The sequence below is a fragment of the Hipposideros armiger genome, unplaced genomic scaffold, assembly GCF_001890085.2.
Source record: "Hipposideros armiger isolate ML-2016 unplaced genomic scaffold, ASM189008v1 scaffold_357, whole genome shotgun sequence".
Taxonomy (NCBI): Eukaryota; Metazoa; Chordata; class Mammalia; order Chiroptera; family Hipposideridae; genus Hipposideros; species Hipposideros armiger.
The window spans coordinates 494,535-522,261 of record NW_017731707.1 but is presented as its reverse complement, the minus strand read 5'-3'; the positions used below and the strand labels follow the sequence as shown (position 1 = coordinate 522,261).

At 33.4% G+C, this 27,727-nt stretch overlaps 1 protein-coding gene across 1 annotated transcript in view; it reads right to left on the bottom strand.

The window, feature by feature from the left end:
• The window catches only part of RAP1GDS1 (Rap1 GTPase-GDP dissociation stimulator 1), a 122,521-nt gene that overhangs the window by 89,934 nt on the left and 4,860 nt on the right, over positions 1–27,727 (bottom strand). The window contains exon 2 of the mRNA XM_019661641.1: positions 16,880–16,987. Within this exon, the coding sequence (XP_019517186.1) occupies positions 16,880–16,987 (108 nt within the window). The remainder of the gene's footprint in view (positions 1–16,879; positions 16,988–27,727) is intronic.

Genomic DNA, 27,727 nt, shown 5'->3' with positions numbered 1-27,727 from the left:
CTTGGGCCAGTGAAGCAACGTCCTCCACCAACTAGACTGAAGAACAAAAAGGACAGCAACTTGTCTGTTCCCCTTCCCCCAATTCCCTAGCACTGTTCCCATCCCCCCAATTCCCCAATAAAAAAAATCTTAAAAAAAAAATTTATTTTTCTATTTTCAAAATTGTATACAATATGCTTGCATTATTTTATAAACAGAAAATCCATTTTAAATCAGTACATATCAGGACATATCACAAATAACAGAAACTACTGTACTATAGTATACTCCAATAGAGGAGTTTATTAGCTCACAATTCACATAATTATAAGTCTAGAAGAAGACTGAGCTTCATGAATGCTGTCATCAGGGCTCCTGCTCCACTTCTGTGATGTCCCCTCACTTTTCTGTGCATTGGCATTTATCAGACTAGTTCATATCATGGGAGAAAAATGGCTTAAATAACAGGTATTATAGGCAAGCAACACAAATACCTTTTCTCTCCCCACACCTCTCCCCCACACAAAAACGATCAAAAGTACATGGTTCACACCAATAGAGCCAATCTGAAGTAATGAGTTTGGCCCGATGAAGGCCACACCACGTATTGATTGGGGTAGGCCTACAGGAACTTCAGTGGATGGACCCGATAACCTAGGGAATGGAGATGACGGTCATTTCACTCAAAAACAAAACAAAACAAAACAGGAGGAGGTGGGCAGAGACCCTTAAGTAACAATAAAGAAAAAAAGAAAATAAATACTATAGACACAGGGCATAAAAGTAGCAAAGACCTGATCAAGATCTGTAGTGATTTGTTTTACTAAAAAAACTCAATGAAAGAGAAAGCAAATCCAAGTAAAAGCATGTTGGCTTACGTAAAGCTGAAAAGTTTTAAGTTTTGTGAAAGTAGATTACAATTTCTTTTCAAGTATAATCCTAGAGAACAGAAATTCAAAGCTATCAAGTGAGGCTCAAGAAAGGGTTAAGAATGGGGAAGCAAAAACAGATATTATTAATCAAGAATAAATTTGATGTTAATTTTCCAAAGTTTAAAAAAAACAAAACACTTCAGAACAGATGACTAAATGCTGAAATGATACAGAATCAATAATTTTATGTAAGTTTTTGGAAGAGGTTTTTAACAGGGAGAATGACTAAGTTATAGGCTGTGACACTGGAGTAGTTGACTATAAGAGATTATTAGGAAATTTAACATTTTAAAAAGTGTGTGTTTGGGAGACTGAAGAATAAACTCCTATTCTGAGAAATGAATAGAAGAAATACCAATCCAAAGCACTTCAAGAATAATAATATACAAGACTGTCAAGTGAAATAATAATTGTTACAAAGTAAGTCATGAAAGACTTTGAAAAGACAATAAATAATTATTTTATTTTTGTTTGAGAACATCAAGGGTATGGCTAAAGAGCTAGTTGGTAAAAAGCTGGTAATGCTATTTAAAAAAATGTCTAGCACTACAACTACACTGAATCATTTTGAAAAAAGAGAATCAAGTATAAACTTTTCAAATAGCTTTTCTCAATATACAACAACAAAATCCATCAACCCTAAACTAAAACCATAATCTACCGAAAAAGGGGATAAGTATATGAGTTGAATTTAATCATTGTTGATAAAACAGTAATTAAATAATGGATCTTAAAATATACATGATGTTGAAGAGCTATCAGTAAACCAATAGACATTAAATCATGAAATGAAAGCTGGGAGGAAACGTATACCATATTTATTGAGAAACTTCTTTCCTTAAGAAACATACATGCTAATGAGGGAGTATGATATCACCATTACTCATACATTCAAGTACACTGTTAACTTTTGAGGGGGTTTCATAACTATTCAAAAGAAAATTGCTGGATTCATTTCATGCACTGACTCAGCATTAAATACTTAATAAATATCTACCATGTGCTAGGCAAATGGCTAACAAGATGCATACCTTGCCCTCAAAGAGTTTATAGCTTAGTGAAGAAGTTTATTGTTTTAATAAGTTGATAAAACCACACAACAGACTTAATGTAGAAGCACTGAATCCAGTATAGACTTCCATCTGCTTCATATTCTTGATCATTCATTGTTCTTCTAGACCCTCATCTCCTACAGAGAACTATGATTTTCTGTACTCTGTTCCTTTGTAGGTCCATACTAGGATGGAAGGTATTAGAGACCAAGCTAGACTAGGCAAGATATTTACCTAGGGTGGCTTGAATTGGGGTTCAAGCATACAATCAGATGTCATGGTGGAAGTAACAGCGTGGAGCATGAAGTCTGTTAATATCACCAGGATACTCATCACAATCCTTGGGTCCTCACATTACCTGGGTAAAGTACACTGTATTTTCAAAATCCAGTGTTCCCTGATCCTGCTCACCCCCTCCCCAAATACTCACACACAGTGTTGAATTGTTTTCAAGTTGTTAGAGCATATTTAGTAGTTGAAAATTTGGAAGTGGATAAGATTATACAAGTAAAATGTATTTTTACTAAGTCCCTACTATGCTGGGAATATAAGATAAAGGGGATACAAATCATATCCTCCAAGAGCTGTCTAGGAAGAGAAAGAGTTTAATAAATGATCACAACCCAATGTGACTGATACCATCATGGAGGTTATGTGCAATGTACAATGTACATAGCCTCATCACAGCTCTGTGAAGATCATGAAGTTTTCATAAACAAGGTAACATTTGAGCTGAGCTTTGAAAGATAATAAAGCATATTCTAAGCAGTAAAACAGAAAAATATATTCTACAAAGAAAGAATATGTAAAAACATTACTAGTTGAGGCTAGAGACTCTAAATCTGTAATAGCAACATTCTATACTACTGGGTGATTTTTTTCTTTTTTTTTTTTTTTGCCAGTAGCTGAAGGCTATAAGAATTGAGAAGTAGAAAAGATAGATGGTTGGTATTATCCAAAGTTTGAAGGCAGGTAGAAGGAGGAGAAGAAGAACAGTGTATCTATAAAACACTTATTTAATAACTATCAGGACCCTAGTGAAATGTCAGTCCTTCTATGACGCTTTGAAAGACTTACAACTAGGAGTAGAATCCAGCACTATTTCTCCAACACTTTGTCATCAGCACTATTATATAATGTATTACACTGTTTTTTTGTTTTGTTGTTGTTGTTGTTTTACATGGTTTTTACTTTAGTTGGGGTGCTTTCATGGAGCTAAACTCAATTAGGACAAGCTAAGACCCAAGGAAAACTACCCTGTATCTGCTTTCTCCAAAGGCACTGATGACTCCTGAAATTGAAATTCGGATGAGAAAGCTCAAAGGACAGAAATTTCAGGCACTGCTGAAAGGTAGAGGGATTCCTTTCTTACAGAAAAAGATAAACTCCTGAGTTCTGACCTGCGTAGACTGGAGTCGACCCATTGAAGGTTTTTGGAACTGTCTCTCAGTTTGGCAAGATCTGAATCCCAGACCTTTCTCAGGAGCTGTGGATGTGTCAGCCATCACACTGAAGATCATTGCCAACCATGCCCCCTCCACCAGGGAAAAGGTACTGATCTAGACTGCTGGGATGATCATCCCCAGGTAAGGCATACAGTTCTACAAATTGATCTAAGTCATAGGGAATGGAGGCCCAAGGAGGATCAGAGTCCCCCAGACATATCTGCTGGAGGTCATGAGGCAGAGAATCTGGTGTTGCATTCCACACAGAGGCACCAGCCCCTCCAGGTTGCTCAATACCAGAAGCTTAGGTGGCTCATGGTTCTTGGCATCCGAAATGCTGGGACTGATGGGATGAATGTTTATAGAAGTTACAGGTAAAGGGTTCTCCTCCTCCTTCACGGAAATGATCTGGTTTGGTGCTTCTAGTGATAGACTTGGCTGAGTTTGTAGCTGCCGCTTCCTCCATTTGATGCGTTGGTTCTTGAACCAAGTCTGCCATATCTTTTAGAAGTAGAATGATTCCATCAGCTGTGTGTGTTTCTGAGCTCCCGAATAATGTCTGTGTCATATTACACTGTTTTAAAACGTATCTATTACTTGTCTATCCAGACTCTCCAGGACAAGGTACCCACCAATGCATGGTGATACCCAATTAATGCTAGTCAAATAGAATTGCCCTGCCCTTAAGAACTTTATAACTAAATAAATGAAAAAGGGATACACAAGTAATACACATTCAAATAAGTTCAAATAGAGGAATGTAAAAACTGTTATAAAATACTACAGATGGAGCAAATGAGTTACACTTATTGATGTTGTAGTAGTTGTAATTACTTCTAACAGAAAAAAAAAAGAACCAAGCTTATAAGGAGATGGTCTTATATTTTAAGAATTCTCTCATCAAGAATGAAAGTCTTTTGTAGAATTACCAATCACAAGATCATGCAGAGACTAAGCTTTTCACTTTTCATTAAGCTAATCAAGCCTTAGATGATATGTTTTCAAAGCAAACATATGCAAAAATGTTCTTTAAACCTTCAGAAATCACTGTAGAAAATTACCTTGCCTTTATGTTATCCCTCCCACATGCACACATCAGAAAGATGAACAATTCACAACTAAGTTATGATGAGCCAAATGAAAACATTCTGTTTTCTCCTTTAGTACAATGAGAAAAGATGTGTAACACTTAACTATGGGAAGAAAAAACTACAAGCATCTAAAATGAACTTACCTCACAGAACATTGTGTGCTAACACCTAGACATTGAATCCTTATGTCTCTAAAAAACAATGCCATTACTCTGCCTTTTCAAACCTCGATTTGGGGTTTATCACCATGAAATGTTAAAAAGCAGGTCATGAAAAACCTCAGTAAAATCAGTTATAGATTCTTGTGTAGCAAGTACTAATACTAATGGCATCATTCCTTATTCACAGTTATCCCAACATGTAACTATCATGCCACACAATCCATTTTGATACGTTAGAATATATATACCATTTGTGATGGTTACTTTTGTGTGTCAACATGGCTGAGCCACAGTGCTCAGATATTTGGTCAAACATTATTTGGGATGTTTCTGTGAGATTGTTTTTGGATGAGATTAACAGTTAAATCTGCAGAATTTGAGTAAAGCAGGATGCCCTCCATAATATGGGTGGACCTCTGCAAGTCAGCTGAAGGCATGAGTAGAAAAAAAGGTTGACCTCCTTAACAAACAATGCTCCCTTCCCGCTCTACCCCCCATGAGCAAGAGGTAATTCTGTCAGCAGATCACCTTCAAATTTGACAGCAATACCAGCTCTTTCTTTGGTTTCCAGCCTGACAACCCACCCTGCGAACTTTGGACTTGCCAGCTCCATAACTGAGTGAGAGCCAGTTCCTTAAAATCTCTTGTTCATGTATGTATGGCATAGAGTTAATAATATCATAACAACTATGTACTGGTTACCAGATTTAGTAATCTGTCAAAGATATATATAACGCATCATGGTGATAACTTTGTAGTAAGGTATATAAGTGTCTAATCACTATGTTGTGTACCGGAAGCTAATGTAATATTGTATGTCAACTGTAATTTTTCAAATAATTCAGTCAACAACTGAAGAGGGTAATTTTTAAAAGTTGATGTACTGAACTCATAATTACCTATGGCCTTTTACTCTTTTATGGTTACTCCTTTTGATTTAACAATAAATCAAATACATATACTCCTATCAGACATTGAACATCTCCCTATTACAGCACTTATGATAAATTAAAATTTTACACTTACGTTTCAGTTTCTAACAAAAATAATGAGCTTCTGAGGGAAGGGATTAAATTTCTGCCATTATTTGGAGATAGTCTGGGACATACTAAATAAACACTCAGTGTTGAATATATGAATGAATGAGGCCTGAAGATGGGGAGACGTGCAGTCTAAATCTTCACCTCAACAAAGTATGACATTGCTGTACAAAATGTTCCGAGTCTAACTCTAAACTAGGTATTTAACATTTAACCAAAGCAGTATGACATATCATGGCAGTACAGACTCAACTGAATACTTGGTAAGTATTCTAATGGGTCTCCTCAAACTCAGTAAGTGGAGGTTTTTTTTTTTTTACTCTAGACATGAAAAATTGATGTGCAATATTCTCTACTGCTATTTCAACAGCCTTGTATAACTACAAAGTCAGAAAAAAAGACTTTGACTCTACCTAAACGTGCTAGCTTTCTTAAATCTCAAAGAAATACATAACGCATTGTTTTGTAAGTGATGGTAAAACATCCTAAATTTCCAAGTGAATGTTAACAACAACAGAAGGCACTGAACACTATTAACTTAAAAAATAGAGAATAAAGAGTCTATGCATTATACAGCCCATTATATGAATATTACCCAGGAAATTATACCTAAAATCTACCTTACTAAAAACATGAAATATGCACATTTACTCAGTTATTAGTGATCTGTTGAGAGAGTAACATGACAATGAACCACACGTAGTTAAGAATATGGCACATAATACTTTTGGTCTTAGTATTTTTCATCAAGATTTTATTGTACAGAAAATAGAAAATAATGTAGTATCTTATATTCAGTTAGGAAGATATATTTCTGACTTAGCATACATTTCTTCAATTTCTTTTTAATGTGCTTCTAAAAAGTGTTTCTTAATTTGGGACCTTTCCATTCCCTGGCTAGTGATCTCTTACTTTGGCTGCTTCAAGCAAAGATTCATCTTTTACTCTCTATTTTGTCTTTAATGTTATGACTATTTTCCCTATTTCAACAATTTTGCAGATGGTCATTAATATTCACATACATTCATAACTCAAAATGAAAACTGCAATAAATAACAATGGAAAGTAAAATAATTTTGCTTGTATTAACTTGGTATAAAACATTCCCATGGTATGTCATCTCTTCTAGTTTTAAAATAATAGATAAATTATAGATTTTTGTGAATTAAGATTCATACAAAATCAAACCTCAAAAAAAAAAAGAATTTACTTCATTTACCTACTTTTCTGGCTGGTGTTTCTTCTTTCCTTTAAGTCAAATGTTACAAACTTTTAAAATGGTCTTTAACACTAAGTAGTTAAAACAATTTTTTTATTTATAAAAGAGTTTATATTTGTTACTTCATTAAATCCTGAAATACCAAAACTCATATGACACTACAAATTCACTAAGAGGAATCTATGTAAAGCTAAATTAAAGTAAAAAAAAAATCATAAGCAATCAAGCTTACATATTCAGGGTATAATAATATAAACAAACTAACAAAAAATTTATCTACCTATACTATCTAAATGTATACCTATACACATAATTCAAAGGTTAATATGATATGACTCTAATTGTAAACAATTTTCTGGGAGAAAAATTAATGCTTTACTAACTATAGTTTTAAATCTGTGAGGGCTATATATTATTACATTAAGAAAATTCTTGTAGTGTTTATTGAACCATTTGATAATCATTCATTCTAAAATATATAATTCATATTATTAATTTTAGTTATTCTTTAAGTATTAATTCCCACTAGGTAAATATCCATCCTTGAATAACACAAAGGAAGATATAAATTATACTGAACCTTAGTAACACACTAAATGACCTTGACTCTGAGAGTGTAAAACTATGTTGCATTTTCCATCCTTAAAAAAACTTCCTCTAGTATTAATGCTACCCCAAAATAATTTTGTTATAAACAAACCTTAAAATAATAAAAAATGGTGTATATTTACTATTTTTAATGTTACTTGATTAGGCTAAAAATTTATGTTTTAAAGGTACCCACTCTTGATTTTTTAAAAAATCATTCTTTAAGACTATTTTCTTGACACAAAAAATGGCTTTTCCATTAAATCAAGAGGTGTTATATTGAATTGGTGAAGCAGTAGAAGGGCTGCCATTAATATCAGAAACTAAAATAAGATACTACTCATATCACTGTCATTTACTATTTTGCTGGAGGTTCAAGCCAACACAACAGTCAACTATAGTCACAAAGGAAAGGAAACAAAAATATTACTTTGTATATGTTCTGATTGCAAAACCTAAGAGAACTAGCTAAAGAAATTATTTTTACTACTAAGTGAGTTCAGGAGGTAGTTGGAAACAAATAAAAACAGAAAAATCAATGTAGCTTTACAAATTGATCTCCAACAATAACCACTTAAAAGTTATATCGGGAAAAAATCCATTTGAAACAACAACCAAAAAATGTAAAATACATAGGAATACTTTAAAGAAGATATGTATGGAAAGCATATGAACCAACTACACAATCTAACAGACATAAAAAGTGGACTTGAAAAAAGAAGATATGTGTTCTTAGATTGATAGACAAAATATTAAGAAGCTTTTGGTTCTTTCCAAATTAATTTATGGCTTATTCTAATTCCAATAGTATTTTTCAGCAATGTGACAAAGTATTTCTAAAACTTCTCTGATATAACAAACCCAAGAAAATAAAAATTGTTGAAAGACAAATTAATTAAGAAATTTCCTCCATCAAACTGCCATAGTTAAAATACTGTGGTTATAACACAATAATGGACACAGATTAATGGAATAAAATAAAACCCCCTAACTCGCCCAATTACATTAAGTAGTTATTATCTGATAAAAGGAGCATCATCAACTAATAAGGAACAGGCTAAATGATACATGGTGCTGGGAAAATTGACTGTCTAGAAAAAAATAAAATTAGATTTTCACCTTATACTACGTGTCAAAATAAATTATTGATCATAATAAAATCAAATAATTATAATAACAAGATACATATATTTTATGTAGGCGCTTCTATTAGGAAAAATGATCCATTTATAGATTCCAAAGTCTACTTAATGGCGATCTTTCTTTTGCAATACCAAATGGGTACTCAGGAAATGCGAATTACAAGAAGTAAAAGTGAAAGCATTTGGGTCATGTAAGAAAGCTTTCCAGAAGAAACAATCGTCATGGACTATCAAGTACATAGGAGATAAAAAGGAGTATGATACTGCCCACACCTTTCATATCCAGGTCCAAACATCTATAATCACAGCAAAGACACTAAAAACAGGCTAATTTAAGTAATCTAATTATTATTTAGGCTGCTTTTCTTTAAATACCAAACTATACATTTCTGTTGAAAGTATACATATCATTCATATTCAGATACTAATATTAACTCATTTCCAATTCATTATACCAACTGAAAGGCCAATTTACAAGCCTCGTATTCTTGGGCACATTCAGGACATTAGGCAAGTGTTCACTTGATTGGAGAACCAGTTAACATCAATCAAGTACATGGCCATGGAAGACCAACAGCTACATGGAACCCTGTTGAAAAAGAATGTTAGGAAGACACAGCAGCAAAAACCCTCAACAATAACTTAAAGTGTAGTCCTCAATGATAGTTAAGTCAATACTGATGGGTACTATAAATATTTAGGATGGTAGGTCTTTTTCAGAGTATATTTGGCATATAGCATCACTTCAAATCACATTTCTCTTATACATTTTACTCTTTGTTAGAAACATAAGTCTTTCAAATTTAGCAAGCTTTAGAAGTAAGAATAGTTAATACTTATTAGCTAATGTTAAAAAATCCAGATCTTCCGCAGTGTTTCAATCACATACTATAAATATCAATGGAGGGCCGGCTGAGTGGCTCGTTGGTTAAGAGTAGGTTTGAGAGCGCGAGCTCTGAGCAGCAGGACCGCCGGTTCGGATCCCACATGGGCCAGTGACACTGTGCCCTCTACAGCTAAGGTGGTGAATAACACCTCGATCTGGAGCTGGGCTGCTGAGTCGCTGGAGATGGCGTAGACTGCAGTGGGGCTGCTGTGGACTGCCTTAAGCTACCGTGAGTGACCAGCAGCCAGTGTGAGCGGCTGTCCAACGGCCGGCGACCAATCTGCCTCACCCGGGAAGAACTCAGTGATCATAATACCAACATGGGCCAGTGAAGCAACGTCCTCCACAACTAGACTGAAGAACAAAAGGACAGCAACTTGTCTGTTCCCCTTTCCCGATTCGCCAACGCTGTTCCCTCCCCCAATTCCCCAATAAAATCTTAAATAAATAAATAAATAAATACCAATGGAGGCTTATCTCCTTCTGGAGACTGCACATAATAAGAACTTTTTTTTCTTTTTCTTTTTTTTTTTTTGCCCCTTATGAAGTATATGCTTAAAAGCATATCAGAAGGCAAAGAGCACCTAGTATCACAGTTATATCTTGTTTCTGTTATTACTCTTATGTCCTGTGGGAGGTTTAAAGATGGTCTTTCTCATTCTTCAATCATATTCAATCAAGCCTCCCCATGACCCCTTTTCTGCAAACTCCTAGATATGATGAGTATATTTGGATATACACTCCTTTCTGCTTTTGACTAAGCACATAGAACATATCTGGGAGCATATATGCTGCTTCTTCCTTAGAATCTAACCCCAGAGTAATAAGTTTAAGGTTCATTATTTTAAGCGTTCTCTTTTTAAAATGTCCTCTCCTACAATGAATAACCCAATTATATTTTATTGACAAGAGCGATGATTTTGTTTCTAAACTTCATTTTCCATCATATTATACTGGCTGGCCTAACTTAACTCTTAAACCTACCTCAACCAGCCAACACACACAATTCAAGGAATAATGGCCTATAAAGCTGTAATTGAAATCAATAAATATTTTACAAAATTTCAAAAATGAGATTCTATAAGTAATCAAGATTTTAAAAACTAATGAGATATTTTTTGTTTTTTTGGTACAAGTCTTTGAAATCTAGTAAGTATTTCACACTTGCAGTGTATCTAAATTCAGACGAGCCTCATTTCAAATGTTCAGTAGCCATCAAGAGAATGAATACAGCATGAGTTTGGAAGATTCCTCTGGAAGGCTAATGAGTATAGTATTCCGTGGGTTCTTCCAAGTTTAACAATGTTTTTTATAGTCTTGATACCTACTGGGCACCTTGGCTTAATATACAATTCTTATTCCTTGAGTTTTCTGAAAATACTGCCCCGATACTGAATTGCTCTGTATATTGCTGTTGAGAAGTCTGATGCTAATCTGATTTTTTTTTCTTTTTAAATAACTTGATCTTTTTGTATAGAGGTGCTGAGAATTTTTCCTTTGTACCTATATTTACCTTTAAACCTAAAATTTCACTAAACTATGTCTTTGAGTTGACTATTCCAGGTCAATTTTTGCAAGTACATGGTAGGGCCTTTCAACATGTAGCTTCTGGTCTTCCTTTATTTCAGAAAAGTTCATAGTTCTAAATATTAGCTGTTTCATTGTTTGTTTGTTTGTTTTTTTCCTCCTTAAAGACTCCAATTGCATGCATGTTGGATCTTTCTGCCTATCATCTATATCAATAATTTTCTCTCTGATCCTTTGTTTTCATTCTTCTGCCCATTTTCCTCAATGCTCCTAATTAACTTTTCAGTCAGTTCTGTTCTTCCTTGGTAACCTGTAATTTAGTCTTAATTTCTAGAATGATCTTGCCTTTTTCTTCAATGTCTTCTAGTCAACTCTAGAAGGTATTTATCTATTTGGGTTCACATCTTTCTGGTATTTATCTATTTGGGTTCCAAGTTTCCGAATTTCTTACTTGAGGATTTTTTCCTTTTCATATCTGCAAAGGCTTATGGATGCTTAATCCTTATGTCTGTTATTAATAACTGCTTCATGGTTGGTTTAGGAGAAAAACGTTTAATAGGTAAAATGTTTTGATTCTTATTTTCTGCTTTGCTCCTTGTAGCATCTTTGTATGTATATCATCTGCAATTTCCTATTCAGTGCATTGTTTTTATTTTCCTTACTAAGTAATAAGAGCTGTATGAAGTAAAAGTAAATATTTGGGATGAACAGCTAGGTTTCTTAGTTCAAAAGCTCCAGCTTCTTCTTTTGAACTTAAACCAAAGAGATTATTAGTGTGTATTCTAATTTTATAGTTTTCTTGTTTCTACAAAACATTTAATTTGCCCCTCTTCCTTCCTTCTTTCTCTTAACCACCAAGTCTATAAGGGAGAATAATTTCATCCCCAAACGGGCACTCTCCTGATCTGTTGCCTAAGGTCCTGTGATTTTTTTAAGTCTCTTCTTTTTGATTTCCCAATAGCGAATGCTTTAATAGTTAAACTAAGACCAGACCTTAGTATTTTCTCATCAAAGTAGGTCTTTATTTCTAAAAGCAATTTTAATTGTGTATTATCACTCCTGCTTCAATCCATTCACTTCTCAAATTTATTTTATTTTATTTTATTTTTTTTTTAGCTGAGCCATCCTGCCACCTGTTGGCAGTTCAGCTCGGGCCGGGAATCGAACCGGCGACCCTGTTGCTCAGAGCTCACACTCTTGAGCGAACTCTTAACCAACTGAGCCACTCGGCCAGTCCCACCTCCCACCTTTTAAATGTTAGCCGCTGCAGTCTTCACTGAACACTCTCTATAATGGGCTCTGAAGCTGAGAAGACTAGATTTGTATATTTACTTCTCTACTAAATAATTTCAAGTTTGTAATCTGTCTCCTGGGTGTGCTGAAGGAATAGATTATGGTTAGATGGTTTTATATGATCTCTTTGTTGATCTGTATGAATTTTTAGAGAATGTGTGGGGAAAAAAATTAAGAGTTAGGTGGCTACCACTATTCTATGGCAATCCAGGAGTCTCAATTCATCAAGATTTGTCAATGTATTCTTAGTTGACCATTTCTCTAGTCTCTTCTATTCTTCAAATACTATATTTATTTAGTAAATTACTGAACCTTTGGTAATTTATGATTAGCACCAGTCATACGCCCTCATGGACAATAAACACAATAACTAGAAGAGCCACATGATACAAAAATAAATGAAGAAGTGAACAACAATGAATTCAGTTTGCAAAGGAAACATACTACTTCTGTGGTGCATTTGATAACTTAGGATAAAAAAGTGAAATCTAGGTATTACTATGAAAGGATTAAGTGAAATAATTTTTCATTTCCAGTATAACAGCAGCAGTCTTTCAAGTTCAGTGATTGCAGATTTAACATAAAAACAGTTGATACTAAGTTTCAAAGTCCCTTCATAAAGAAATAATTTAGGCACCTGATGATAAGTCTGTTCAGAAATATTAAAGGCATAAAGCAGACTAAAAGCAAATGATAACACAAAATTCTTACTGTTAGAGAAGCTTCATAGAGTAACCGACATTAGCAGCTTGTATGCATAGTATGGTATGCTTAGGAGTATAGCCTACAAGGGAGCCAAAAAGCAATATAGTGAATAAAATAAAGAACAAGGGCTAAGAAATAACCTAAGAATTCAACAGGTAGGTGAGTATTATGACATAAGGTTAGAAATGCGGAACTAGATACAAAATATTTTTTTTCTTTAGAGACAACTAAACGTGTTCTCTCACAGGGCTGTTCTCTAGAAAATAAACAATCATGATTCTTGTATGAAACAGGGATTGTAACCAGGCAATTAACTAAACAAAGTTAAAGTACAAAGGCAAATGAGGCAATGAGCAATGGAAAGCAGCCTAATCTCACAGGAAAAGAATTGAAATCTGTGTTGGTGATCGTGCTGGCACTGTTTTGTGGTTCTCCCAGAAATGCAACATGGTCCCCATGCTCTTACTATGGAATAGAATTTTTATAATAAATGGACTGTGAATTTTTCTTGCCTTTGGGCCTTTGATTTATGCTAATAGCTTGCCTTGCAAGGTGATTTAGATGTCATACTATCTAAAGACAATTTCTGTCTTAATGTTTAGAGATGAAAATAGGTGGTGTATTTGTTTTAAATTTTCAAATAAGCATGCATGAAATAGAGTAACCATACTACAATTCAACAAGCATTTATTGAGAATCTTCTAATTATTCTCTAAATCAAAACAGAGACCAGAATAAATAGAGGTTGATTTCTTGGCTAGTAGCCTTCATATATTTACTAAAAACATTTTAAAACTGAGATCTGAAGTATTTATACGTGTAAATGAATGCTTCAATAGTCATTTAGATCAGAGATTTACTCAAAACGTTTGATTAAACAAAATGTTTTCCATAAAATCTAATTAGTATGCAAATTTTCTAAGCCTTATCTCATAAGATCTAACACATATACTGTATTTAATGTTACCCAATAAAAAGACAACCACTCTGAAGTCATACATCAAATATTGTAATTTCAGATTATAATCATTTGTAATATACAATTCAAATATACTAAATTCCCACAGTGTAAAAATTTTTAAAGTGTAATTTCTTTCCTTTCAGTAATGTCCTTTCTAATGACAGCTTAGTAGATTATAAAATAAAACTTTAAGTTTAGATTCCCATTACACACATTACCACCTTATACTTGTTCAGAATGCAGAACTGTTTCTTAATGAGACGCAATTCTGGTGCAGTGATATTTCTAGTTAAAACATCTGACAGTGAGGAAAAATTATGAAACTAAAAGGTCTCTGTGTTAAAAAAACAAACAAAAAACCCCCCAACAAACCAAAACCAAAAACTAGCACAGATTCAACTAAGTTATATGTTTTATAACTTTACCCTTAAGAGGACAGAAGTAGCAATGGAATAATCACTCTATTCAGGGAAGTAAGAACTGTAGAAAATAAACATCTTACTGGTATTTTTACTTTTTTATTGTTTAAAAGCCAGATGCTAATTTTATAAAAGATATCAATAAATACCTATATAATAAATATACCAGTCTATATAGCTCAAGGGGAAAAAAACACATTTAAATATCATCTTCCTCTTTAATACTAACAATTTGAAACTATTTTAAAGAAAAAACAAAAATTTAATATTAAAACCTAGCTTCTGCATACACTTTCACATTCTGTAAACTCAGCAAAAAAGTAGCAATTTATGTAGAATGTAATTTTTTATTAAATCCAAACTCTGATTCTGCCAGAGCAAAGTAAGTAAGGTTATAGGATGTTTCCCTGTCCTTTAAATGGTGATGATAGTACCTCCTTATGAGCTATAGGAATGATAAAGTAAGATAACAGATGTGGTCCCAAGTCCAGTGCTGAGGACACAGTAGGTGCTTGAACAATGATAGACATCACTCTTAAGTGAAAGACTGGATCTATCTGCAGGAACTCCCTTACATCAAATCTTTTGTGTCAATAGTCTTAGATGTGAAGAACACAAATTTTGATATAGAGTCTTAAAAGACATTCTTTTTGTTATCTTCCTGGGGAGTCAACAGTTGTAATGGTAGGGTTTATTGTTTTTATTAATATCTTTTGGCTGTTTAGCTTTAGTATTTCATGATTCACAATTTCAAGACCATTTTCAATAAATGAGTTCGATGAGTAAGTCTGCAATGGGTCTGAAATTTAATCCAACAATTATATACTTCTCAGTGTTTCTTGAATCTGTTTTTTAAAAAAGTTATAAACTTTTCCTTCCCTTTTTCATTTCTCTTCTTCATCTCTCTGTCTACCAGTCTTTCAAGGAGAGGACTGAGCAACCCTCCACCAAGGACATCACCTCCAGTCCTTCAGTTCTTGAACAAATGGCCCATTTAGAAAATTCTACTTCTTTCTAAATAGAGAAAAACAACAACAACAAAAAACTGGGCTATTAAAAACAAATGTTATAATAAAACAACTCTTCAAAAAAATGAACTTGAGATACTCAATTTACTTAGACTAAGTACGTGTGTGAAAATCAGGTCATCATCGCATGGTTCTTTAAACAGTGCTATCCAAAAGAACTTACTGTGATCATGGAAATAGTTTATATCTGTGATCCTTCATAAGGTAGTCACTAGCCAAATAGAGATATTGAAAAGTAAGACTAAGGAACTTAATTTTTAATTTGATTTTTAGACTTAAATAACCACATGTATCTACTACAGTGGATAACACAGCCTTAGACACTCTCCATTCCTGTCTTTCTTCGTTAGCACCGTGAGCCTTATCCAGAAGCACTTACTGAATTCTTGTTTTAAACAACTCTTCTGGGTTATCCCTAACATTAAATAGCTTGACAGAGTTATAATCTCAAAAACAAAGAGAATTACTGAAAAAGAATTTTCAAAGCTGGCTTTAAAATGTGCTTTTTGATGAAAAGTACTATAATCAATTACTCTAGGTTTTCTAACCAGTTTACTAAAAAAATAAAAAAATAACACATACATCTTTTGAGTGCTTGAAATTGAAACTTTTAATAATATATATATATATATATATATATATATATATACATTTTTTTTTTTTTCTCCTAAGTTCTTTGTCAGCTATGAAAGTAGTCCCAGGATAAGATGATGGAGTAATTGAAAACAAGTATAGTGCAAACCATAGCAAGACCAAGCAGAATTAAGGGAACAAATGAAAATCATTCTGTACCCGTCTACTCACAGTCATAATACAGAAATTAATCAACAGGTAGATCAAATAAAACAATACAATGTGCTTCTCAATGAAAAGTTGTCTAATTATCTGCAGCATTATTTACCATACCACTAAAGATCAAGGCTTACTTTAATTTTAAGAGATTTTGGATGACCGCTAATGATTCTTTCTAATTAAATCTAAGCATACACATTATTTTAAAATAAAATTATTAAAAAGGTGGCCATAAAATGTCAGGAAAAAAATGTGTTTTAGGCTCCCTTCTATTTCTCCTCCCCAATCTCCCTATATATAAACAGTCTTTTTTTTGAAGAATAGGTGTTAAGAAAAACCACTGTGGTGCTTATCTGTTAGGAATGAAATAATGGCATCTCTCTGGGATTGGCATTAATGTCACCACTAACAATCAATTCCTCCTTTCTTCTGCCTATAAACTTGGCTTTCGGTACCATGGGGGTGGCTATGGGGGATAAGGGCATGGAACATGTAAAACAACCTCAGTATTCAGGGACAGAGTTCAAAAGAATTCAAGTTATGTGATAAACTCCATACCAATTTCAGAATGACAGCTGATTTTGTTGTTTGCCATTTGAGTAAATATAATGAAACTTACTATTTTGAGCCAGGGCTTGAAGCAGACAGTCCAAGCATCCTTCTAAACTATCCTCCGTTCTGTCAACAGCTGTTATCTTCAGCTTCTTCAAGGTATCACTGAGATTATCTGCTTATAGAATTAAAAAAAGAAATCAGAAACCTCACTAACCATATGGTCATCATACGTTACATGACAAACAATTACCACTAACAGGCAAAGGGAACTCATTATAGTGAATTAACTGTCACATGCATTCCAAAATGGCAATGGACTATTACTATTATACATTTTTAGAATAAAATTCTGTCCATTTAACTCAGATATGAAATATTCATTCTGTATATGTAAGATACCAGGAATATCCCATTGATTGTTACAGAAAATCTTTTTTGGCCTTCTCATACCTTATTTAGTTTGTTCAGGAAACCAGCCATAGTAAACTAAAAAAAAACTAAAGCCCACAAAAAAACTGGATAGCTTTGCAAATAGTATTTTGTTTCATTTTATGCTTCCCCTGTTGTATTTTAAAGACATAGAATAACAATGAAGGTTTACAAAAGTTTCAGAATAATATGAATTAAAATAATACAAAGTCTGATAACTGTAAAACCTACTTTAACACTGCCAATTAAAAAAGACTTCAAATGAAAATATTGCTTTAAGCCAAAACATGTACATTTTTTATTACAAAGCTATGCTCTCTTTCTAAATTATATGTGGATTCCTTGAGACCACAAATTATCAAAATCTCTTTACACTATTAAAAATTATTCAGGATCCCAAAGTTTTTTTTTACATCAATTATTTCTACTGATATTTAACATACCAAAAATTAAAACTGAAACTTTTAAAAGATTTATTTTAGCAATTAATTTAAATCTAACAATTATAAAACTATTACCTGTTAACTTATTTTAATGAATAATAACTATATTTCAAAAACAAAAGAACCTATCAAAAAGGATGGTATTATTCTATAAATATTCATCTGTCTGCCTTAATAGAAGATAAGTGGATTCTCATATCTGCTTCTACACTCAATCTTTTGCAATTTGTTATTTTGGTTGAGTACATGAAGAAAATTCAGCCTCATCACATATATACATAGTTGAAAGGAGTATAATCTAATAGCATTTTCCGATAATCATAGATATTCTTTGATACTACACCAAAATTTACAAGTGGTAGTTTTTAAAGCTTAGTTGCCATGTGAAATCTGAAACAATCTTAATGAACATTTCCAACTATTACATTAAAATCCATTGTTCTCTTTCACTTTGAATCGTTATGCATGCAAGATAATTATCATCAATGTATTGGTCATTAAAAAAACATTAGGTCACAGAGTTATGCATACCTTCCAAACATTGACACATTTCATAGTATTATTTCAAAATATCACATTTGTTAATATCATCTATAATCTTATTAAAAGACTCTTTTAAGTACTGGGCAGTGGGGTCAAGCTCAAGGTGATACAAGTCTTCCAAAATTCTAATTTTTTCTTAAAAACTCCAATTTTATCACCAGCAACAAACACTGTCAGTTCTTTTCCTTAAATGACAAATTAACCTCATTCATTTGTGAGAAAATGTGTGCCAAATATGAAAAAACATTTTGACAGTTCGTTTGAATAAAAAATGTTATTCCATGAACAAAAAGTACCCCTCGGTCAGCTTACAACTCAAATAACTGCACAACTGCTTTTCTTCAAAACCACCACCAGGTTTTGCAATGTAATGAAAGTGTTTTATTAGATACTTACCATTTTTTTTAATGTGTACACAAAGGTTAAGATTTTTAAAATATTTTCCTGCTTCGTCATAGACATTCTTAAGTGAAACTGGTGTATTTTATTTCAGGTATATGATGGTGAAGAATACCATAACTACTAGTACAGTTTGGTGCTGCTACTACCCTGATTCACACAGACTACAGCCCTGGCAGTTTTTCACCCACAACTGCTTTTGCACCACTGTCACTACAAGTGTGAAAAAGTAAAAAAGTGAAAGAGACAAATAATGTCTTGATGGTATTATGCAAATAGTTATGACCTCATTGACACCCTAATAGAATACCAAGAATCCCCCAGGATTGCTGTTCTTGTATTAGAATTTCAGGCATTTTCTTACTTCAAATTAAGGTATAGATTTTAATAGACTTTTATACATTACCAGCTCATAACAATTCTACAAATATAATGGAATTCCCTGTTATAAAATGAGAAATTTATTTTCTATGTCAACCCAGGAAAAAGTAGTCTTAAAAATGCACATCAAACACTAACATGCTCTAGTTATGCCTAGTACAAACTATGGCTAATCTAGTAATCCTATACCTATATTTTATTAAAAATCCCAGGTTATCATTTACAGCCAAATTTAATATTTATTTCCTTATATATGCTTGTTAAATCTTATTAAATAGATATTAGTTGAGCTTTCTGAAATAAAGTATAAATAATGTGTAATATCTAAGTTCATATTACTAAAAGTCATAAAAAGTAATCATCACAACATTGAGAAAAAAATAAGACTTGTGAGTCAAATTACAGCAATTTATCAAAACTATCAGTCAACAAGTAATAAAAGCAGTTACAACTTATTTAGTACTACCCATATTGGCATCTAGGTCTTTTTAAATTCGTCCTTTATCCCATCTGCAGTGCTCCTTCCTTGCCATCCTCTCCTCATCAAGTCTCAGCCTAGACGTCACCACCCCAGAGACCATCCTCGCCCATTCTATCTAAGTCTTCTCCTCTTCCTTAACCCTCCAGGGTCATTCTCCATTACTGCACTCGTCTTCACAGCACTACTCACAATTTGTAATTATATTTTTTGTTTAATTTTTAATATATGCTTCCCCACTATATTGTATGGAGCACCTTGTTAGTTCCAGTAGTCTCTCCTGTATCTGCAGTTTCACTTTTCAGTTCATTTACCCATGGTCAACTGCAGTCCAAAAACATTAAATGGAAAATTCCCCAAATAAACCATTCATGAATTTTAAATTGCACCTTTTCTAAAGAGCCTGATCAAACTTTTCACCTTCCGACTCCGTCCCACCCCGGGCGTGAATCATCCCTTTGTCCAGCTATCCATGCTGTGTGCTCCCTGTTCATTAGTCACTTAGTAGCCATCTTGGTTATCAGATCAACTACCATGGTATCACAGTGTTTGTTTTCAAGTAACCCTTATTTTACTTAATAATTGCCCCAAAGCACAGATATGCCAAAGAGAAGACATAAAGTGCTTCCTTTAAGTGAAAAGGTGAGTATAATACAATCAGATGTTTTGAGAGAGACCACATCCACATAACTATTATTAGAGTATATTGTTATCATTATTCTATTTCATTATTAGTTACTATTGTATGTGACTAATTTATTAATTAAACTTTACCATAGACATATATGTACAAGAAAAAAACATAGTATATACAGGGTTCAGTACTGTCCTTGGGTTCAGGCATCCACTGGTGGTCTTGGAACATATCCCCCTCAGATGTATACTGTATAGTCGTTGCATTATATATGTGCACTTGGCACATAGGAGGTACCCAGTAAGTATTTGTTAACTGACTAAATAAGGAAATGAATTTTGCATTTGCAGAAAGCTGTCTAGTTACCATTCTTTGTATCATACAATTTAAGAGCAAAGTGTGCCAATACGGAAAGGAAGGTAAATGTTACCTGTTAAGCATCTACTATGCATTCTATATTACCAAAAGTAGAAATACAGGATCTTACGTTTTTAAGGTAGGAAGAGATCAGTGAAGCCAATTTAACTATTTAAGAACATATAGTATATAACTAAAAATTACATAGAACATTCCACTTTTAAAAGATTTCTAATCAGTAAAAAATCATTCAGTCTCTCCGTGGGAATAATTACATGCCTATTAATGATGCGATATCTTTTTAGGGAAAGTTCTTTAAATTCTTTATCTAGAGACAACCAAAGCTATCAACAGGATTATTACAAATTTAACATGGTTTTAAGCATTTTAAATGAACTAACAGGTTAGTACTCAAAGAATTCTTACTGTGAATCAGTTTATAAAACAAAGTGTTAGAATGTTCTTTGTGTTAATTGGAATAGTGATTACATGGATATACATTTGTCAAAGCTCATCAAACAGTACATTTCAAATCTTGTACATTTTAGTTTGTGTGAATTATACCTCAATTTTAAAAGAGTATGTTGGTAAATACAATGATTGGGGTGGGAACTCCTTTCCCACTGGCCTCAAGCTTCCTTATGGAGAAATTCAATTACAGAGACACTCCTGCTCATTTCTGCCTCCTCCCTTGGCAACTGCCCACCAACCCCTCCATTCTCCAGGAGAGGAATGATTGATCTGATTAATAAGTTGAAAAAAAAAGAACTGGATATGCTTGGCTCAGTCCCTCTTGGGTTCCTAATCTTTTAGAAGAGTCTAAAATTCTCTGTTCCTCCATAACTTTAGCTGTCCAGCTGCACCAGTGAAAGATTTGTAAACATATCTAATTCAGTCTTGAAGTATTAGCAGTGCCTTTGTGACTGTACAAATGAGCCCTGTCCTTCAATTGAGACCTTATCAATTTTAAAGCTGTTATTTTTAATTCAATCAGAAGACTCATTTGCTTGTATCTTCAGTGATTCTGAACTTGGGTAAAATACAGAGGGTATTATTTTTGGTCTCTCTCAAACCAAGACAGTGTATCTCAATAGTGAATCTTTATCATTCAAATTTTTTGTGTAAATCCAGATTTCTGTACTTATATTTTCTTATGATTTGAGACATTGAAATTGTTCTAATAGAAAATTTCTCAGCTTCTGGCTGGTAGTGCAGGGGGGTGGGGGGAGGCGCATAGTAAATACAGAATGATAATTTTCATGAGATGTTCTAGTATTAAGAAGTATTAACAACCAAAATAATTTTTTTTTCTGAAATGAATAATCTCTTTCCTAGACGACAGCATATGTTCTGACTGGTCTTGTGAAAGAAAATATGACATCTTCAAAGAGTTAAAATAAAATAGAATTTAGTCATTAATTCTACGTCTCCTACTTAGCCATTTCATCACTCTTCAAACCACAATCTAAACAAGTCCTTTAAAAGTCTCTACAAGCTACTCTGGAAAAGGTCTCAAATGTTATCTTGGCAAATCCAATGGATTTGTCTCAATCTCTTATTTGATACCATTGTAGAAATAGACTTTTTCCTTTTTTGACACACTTTCTCCTAACTTCAAACAGCAGCCTCTGAACATTTGTCTCGGACTTCTGTATTGCCTCCCTTAGTGTTAGTGTGGCCTTGGTTTAGCCCAGAGCCCTCTTCTCTTCCTGAGTAAATATATACATGTCCAGCAGAGTATTAGAATGGTATTCTGGCTTTCCTTCTGTCCTTCTTTCCTTTTTTCCAGCTGCACAGATAACTTCCTTTATCTATCCAGCTATCTACCTATCAATGTCAAGAATTGTCACTTTTTAGGCCTTGTTACATTTAGAGAGAATCGAACTGCAAATTCTGATAACCCTAATCAGCAAGCTCGCTATCATTCTAAGTGTTTCCTCTTGGAAGCCCTTGTTAAAGATATAAAGACAGCTATATTTTCCTGCTGGAACTTTCAAACAAGCTTGCCAAGCCCTTTCTTTTCTCTTACAATCCTGTGTACCATTAGACACCAGACGGTCTTTATGCTCCAATCTCTCTCTCCCATAAGCCAGAAACTCAATTTACTGGTCTAAGTGTATGCTGCAATTGAAGAATTTTGATAAGACCTAAAATTGTACAGCTATTAGTTCTCTTTTCTTAACATCAATCTAAGAAAAATAATGAAAAAAGGTAAGGCTATTTTTATATTTAAATAATATGACTATAAAAGTGATTAAGATAATCACCGTCATCCAAGAATATACTTGACTATGAGCAAAAACTGTCCCAAAGGGCCAATCTTAATATAAACACAGTGTCATGTTAAACTAGCGAGTCCTAAAATCCCTTGTGCTATGCATGGTAGCATAATTTTAAGAGTTCATCTTCCTTGCAGGTATTATCTAGAAATGGTACCTTTAGCTTCAAAGTTATTGGATCTAAAAATATAGTATATACTTTAAAATATTAATTCTATCACATTAGTATATACTAGTAGATGGATGGAACCTAGATAGATGTTTAATATTTCTTTTGACAATTATACCGTTATTGATGATAAAACCCTTTAGGAGACAAGTACTGCTAAGATCTGTTCATCGCCCTTCAAATGTCACTCAGTATTTTCTAAATATATAGCCATTCAATAATAGCAATGCTCTTTTAAAAAGAGATTAAGAATTTCTTGCCATTGAAGCGAATATAATTTTCATGTAAATACCTAGAAGCAAAGCTTTAATAATATGATTACACATACCAAATCAAATAAAAAACTATTTTTGTACTAACATGTTTTTCAAGCACCTAGAATGTAGCCAATACATGATTGGAAAAATTTCAAACTCATCTCAAAATGAATGTCATTAAGTCAATTTGAGGCAACTGGCTTAGGGAGCTGGAAATAACAATCTCTCCTGAATATTATATTTCACTTATCTAAATGGTTTAGTAGTATCTGACAGATGAAACTATTTTCAAAGCTTGTCTAGCAGTGTAGGAAAACATGATTCTGGCTAGCATGACAATGGAAAGTATTCCATTAAAAAATTATAATAGTATATTATAACCCAGTTTTCTCTCTTATTGTTTTGTTTAATGTATCTTTACAGACTTAGTCCTGAACTAGGTCTAAAACCCAGAACCCGTCACAAAGTAGTCTACTGCATCATCCATTAAACTATATTACTACATGTGAGAGAAGGAAAATAAAAAAAACTTTTATTTTTTTATATATTTGTTTCATTCTTTCTTTTAATGCAGTTCTTCTGAGAACTCAAAGAGGGATAATGGTTATTATCCCTCATCCTTTTCAAATACATCTTAAATTCTCTAATTTTCTTATTAATGCTAAAATGAGTATATGAAGATTGTTCCAGAATCTTACAGAACCTGGTCCAGCTTCCCAGTTTCTATTTACCTGGACTAGAAACTTCAGACACATGTTCTTCTCAGAGGATACTCGTATCACTACTCTTTCAAAAATATTCAGTGATTTATTAATATTATTGCATATAGACCAGAATACCTTGCATGAAAACCAAGAGCCTCCGCTAATATTATGCCCTCATCTCTTATTACTTTCTCACACATAGTGTGAGTCAGTCCCACTAGATTACTGGCTGTTTCCTACATGCAAACCTCCATTTTAACAACTGTGCTAATTAGATTCTTCCCATCTAAAATGTCTTCCTGTGCATTCTCCATCTACAGAATGACTTCTTACTCTGAAAAGTCAACTAACATACAGATTCTTATGTGAAGCTTTCTGTATTCTTATAGTCAGATCAACTCCTTCCTTTTCTAGCCTCCCATATTTGGTTCATACTTCAATGATGGCACTGATTTGTTTTCTACATTGCTACTGTTTCACCATAACCAAGCAACTCCTGGACAGAGAAGGCAGCACATTTTAACTATTAAACAGTGCAGCCTCCGGTCCATCTGGGTTCAACTCCTGGCTCCACCACTTAAACTGTATAAGCCACACAAGCTGCTGCTTCTTTTTTTTTTTTTCTTCTTCATATGTAAAATGAAGATAAAAACAATACCTATCCCATCAGGCTGTTGTGAGGATTAAATGAGGTGATACACATAATGCTCTTAGAACAGGCCCTAGCACACATTAGGCAATAAACCACTGTGGAAGATTATTGATATAATAGTTATTAATAACTGTCATAGTTGTATCATTCACAACACCCACATTGTCTTGCACACAGTAGGCATTCAACAAATAACTAGGAAATAGAATTTAATGGTGCTCACTAGTTGTGACCCATAAACAAGACAATTATCTATTTTCAATTTTATTTTTTCAAGTAATTGAATTTCTTTATACCCACAAAGTTTAACTAAAATGCATAAATGTAAGAATATTTTTCTTTTTCTGCTTGGTCTTCCCCCATACCAATCTTTCCATTCACATGTCAATGACCTACGTTTCTTAACCTTTCATGTTTGTTTTCCATACTCAATCATGTATAGATATATGCATCAAGTTTTGGAAGCTTTTGTTAAATGGGATCATAAAATACACACTTCTTTGCATCTTGATTTTCTCAGTAACTCTTGTAAATTACTCCAAGTCAACCTGTATAGGTCTAACTCATGCTTTTAAATAACTGTGACATATTCCATAGTGTAGATACACCACAATTGATTCAACCATTCCTGTACACATATATTTTCACTTTCTTTCGCTGTCATTTCATTTTGGCCATTGATAACAATAGTGCAATAAACAGCTTTGTACATGTAAATAGTACTTTTCATTTTATGAGACAGGCTCCCAGGAATGGGACTACTGGGTTTTTAATTTTAATAGATGTTGCCGACAGCTTTACAAAACAGAAAATATTTCATTTTTCCTCCAGCTATGAGTTAAAAGTATTCTTTACTCAATAACCTGGCTAACAAATATAGATCTCTCTCTATTTCCTGACAGTCTGGTAGATTTAGAGTAATATGTAATTTTTATACCACTATAAATGTCAGCATCTCTTCATGTTTGTTGGCCATTTGGACTTGTTTTTCTGTAAAGTATTTATTTACATCCTTTGCCTAGTGTTCAAATATTGTATAATAGAGGCATTAACCTTTTGTCTGTCATCCATGTAACTTTGTTTCCCCAAATTTATCGTTAATCTACTGATTTTGTTTATGTATTTTGTCCTAATTTTCTTCATAGCATCTGGATTTCCATCGATGGTTCAGAGTCTCTTGAGCACTCAGCAAATTCATCAATTTTCTTATAACATTATGATTCTTTTAGTTTTTATTTAAGTCTTTGATTCACTAAAACTAATTTTCATATATGGCCTTAGGTTAGGGTTTACTTTTATTTTCTTGTGTCAGGGGTAGTTTTTAATACTCCATCCTTTTCCCACAGAATTAAACTACCACCTTTGTCTCTTAGATACCCAAATGTATTTCTGAAGTCACTCTTCTTTCCAATGACCTTTGTCTCCTCTTATACTAACACCATATTGATGTACTTACGCTGACTCTTATATTCTGATATCTGGTAAAGCTAGTTCTGCTACTAGGCTCTTTTTCAACTTTCTTAGCTACTGTCTCAGATTTTTTTCTTCCATGGGATCTTTAAGATCATTTCATCTAATCTCTCCAAAGTGAATGATTGAACAAATGAATAAAAACGCTTCTGGGTTTATAATTGGAATTATACTAATATTTTAATTTTGGGATAATTTGAATTTTTGCACTATGAGTGTTCCCTTTCACGAAATGTATATATTTAACTTTGTTCTGATCTTGTTTTAGGTCTCTCAGTAAAATTTCCTATTTTACATAGATCCTGTGATTTATTGCTAAACTTATTTCACCATATTTTAAGAGTTTTGTCATTAGTGGGAACTGAATATTTTTTCCCATTACCATGTGTAGATGTTTATGCCTAGAGTAGAAAAGAGCTATTTTGTATAACTATTACATACTCAGTCAAATTCTCTTATTGAGATTAGAAAGTGTTTTTTCAAGTCTCCTGAGTTGTCTATACATACAGTTATATGATTAGCAAACACAGATCATGTTACCCATTTCCAAGACAAGGTAAAATAAGAAAATTGTTTCAAACTCTATTAATTCATAGCCAATTAAGTTAATTGTCTTAGGTTAAAATACAATATAGAAAACTTTCTCTTCTGCTCTTAATACTGTTGCATCCTCTATGACTTTCTGAGGGTAAGGAGATACACACACACACACTCTCTCTCTCTCTCTCTCTCTCTCTCTCTCTCCCCCTCCCCCCGAAACTAGAAGAAACAGGGATTATTTCTTGGCAAGCTAAGAATGGTTAAGTAGAAAAGTTCATGACTCTCTCAATCACTACTGCTGCTACTATAGATTCCTGGAGTCAAAATATCAACTAGACAACACTTCCCCCTACCCCTCAACCCCTGCCAGAAACAAAACAAAAAATAAACTGAGAACTTAGAAAAAGATTTAAAGTTGAATCATTTACTATTATCTTCATAATTAGTATTTAGTCACAGAATAAAGAACTTGAAAGTTAAAGGGAATATGAAGCTAATGTAAATGGGCCGTTTTCTTCAAATTAGTTTCCAAGATTAAGTTCCAAAGAAGCACAGTCTAACAGGAATCTGTCTAAATACTAAAGGCTTAGTGAACATATATATACTTGACTTGGAAAAGAGATACCTGAGCAAAAATGTAACTGTTCAAAGTGTATGTGTTGCAATATTTATTTTCAAGGGCAATTCAGCAATACTTAGAGAATTAGAAACATTTGTAATATTTAAAGAAACAAAGACATATAAACTGTTCTAGTTAATGAAAGAACTCCAAAATAAATTTTATAATTTTATACTCCATCTTAATTCCTTAATTACTTTAACATGTAGTCATACCTATTCACACATATATATGGGCGTCTCTCCCAATATGAGTCTCCAGGTGGCAATGACACTAATACCTCTGTGATAATTTGCCAGTTAATTATACATCTATCAACTAAATACACCTCTTTCACTCCATGAGATGATTATAATTGCACATCTCACATGACTTCCCCCAATCACTTAAAAAAAGAATACTGGTCTGGCCAAGTGGCGTGATGGTTAAGAAGTGGCTTGGGATGCCAGAGGGCCCCGGTTCGGATCCCACATATGAGGGCCAGTGACACTGACCTCTACAGCTAAGATGCCGAACAACAGCTCAACCTGGAGCTGGGCTGCCATGAGTCCGCCGGCG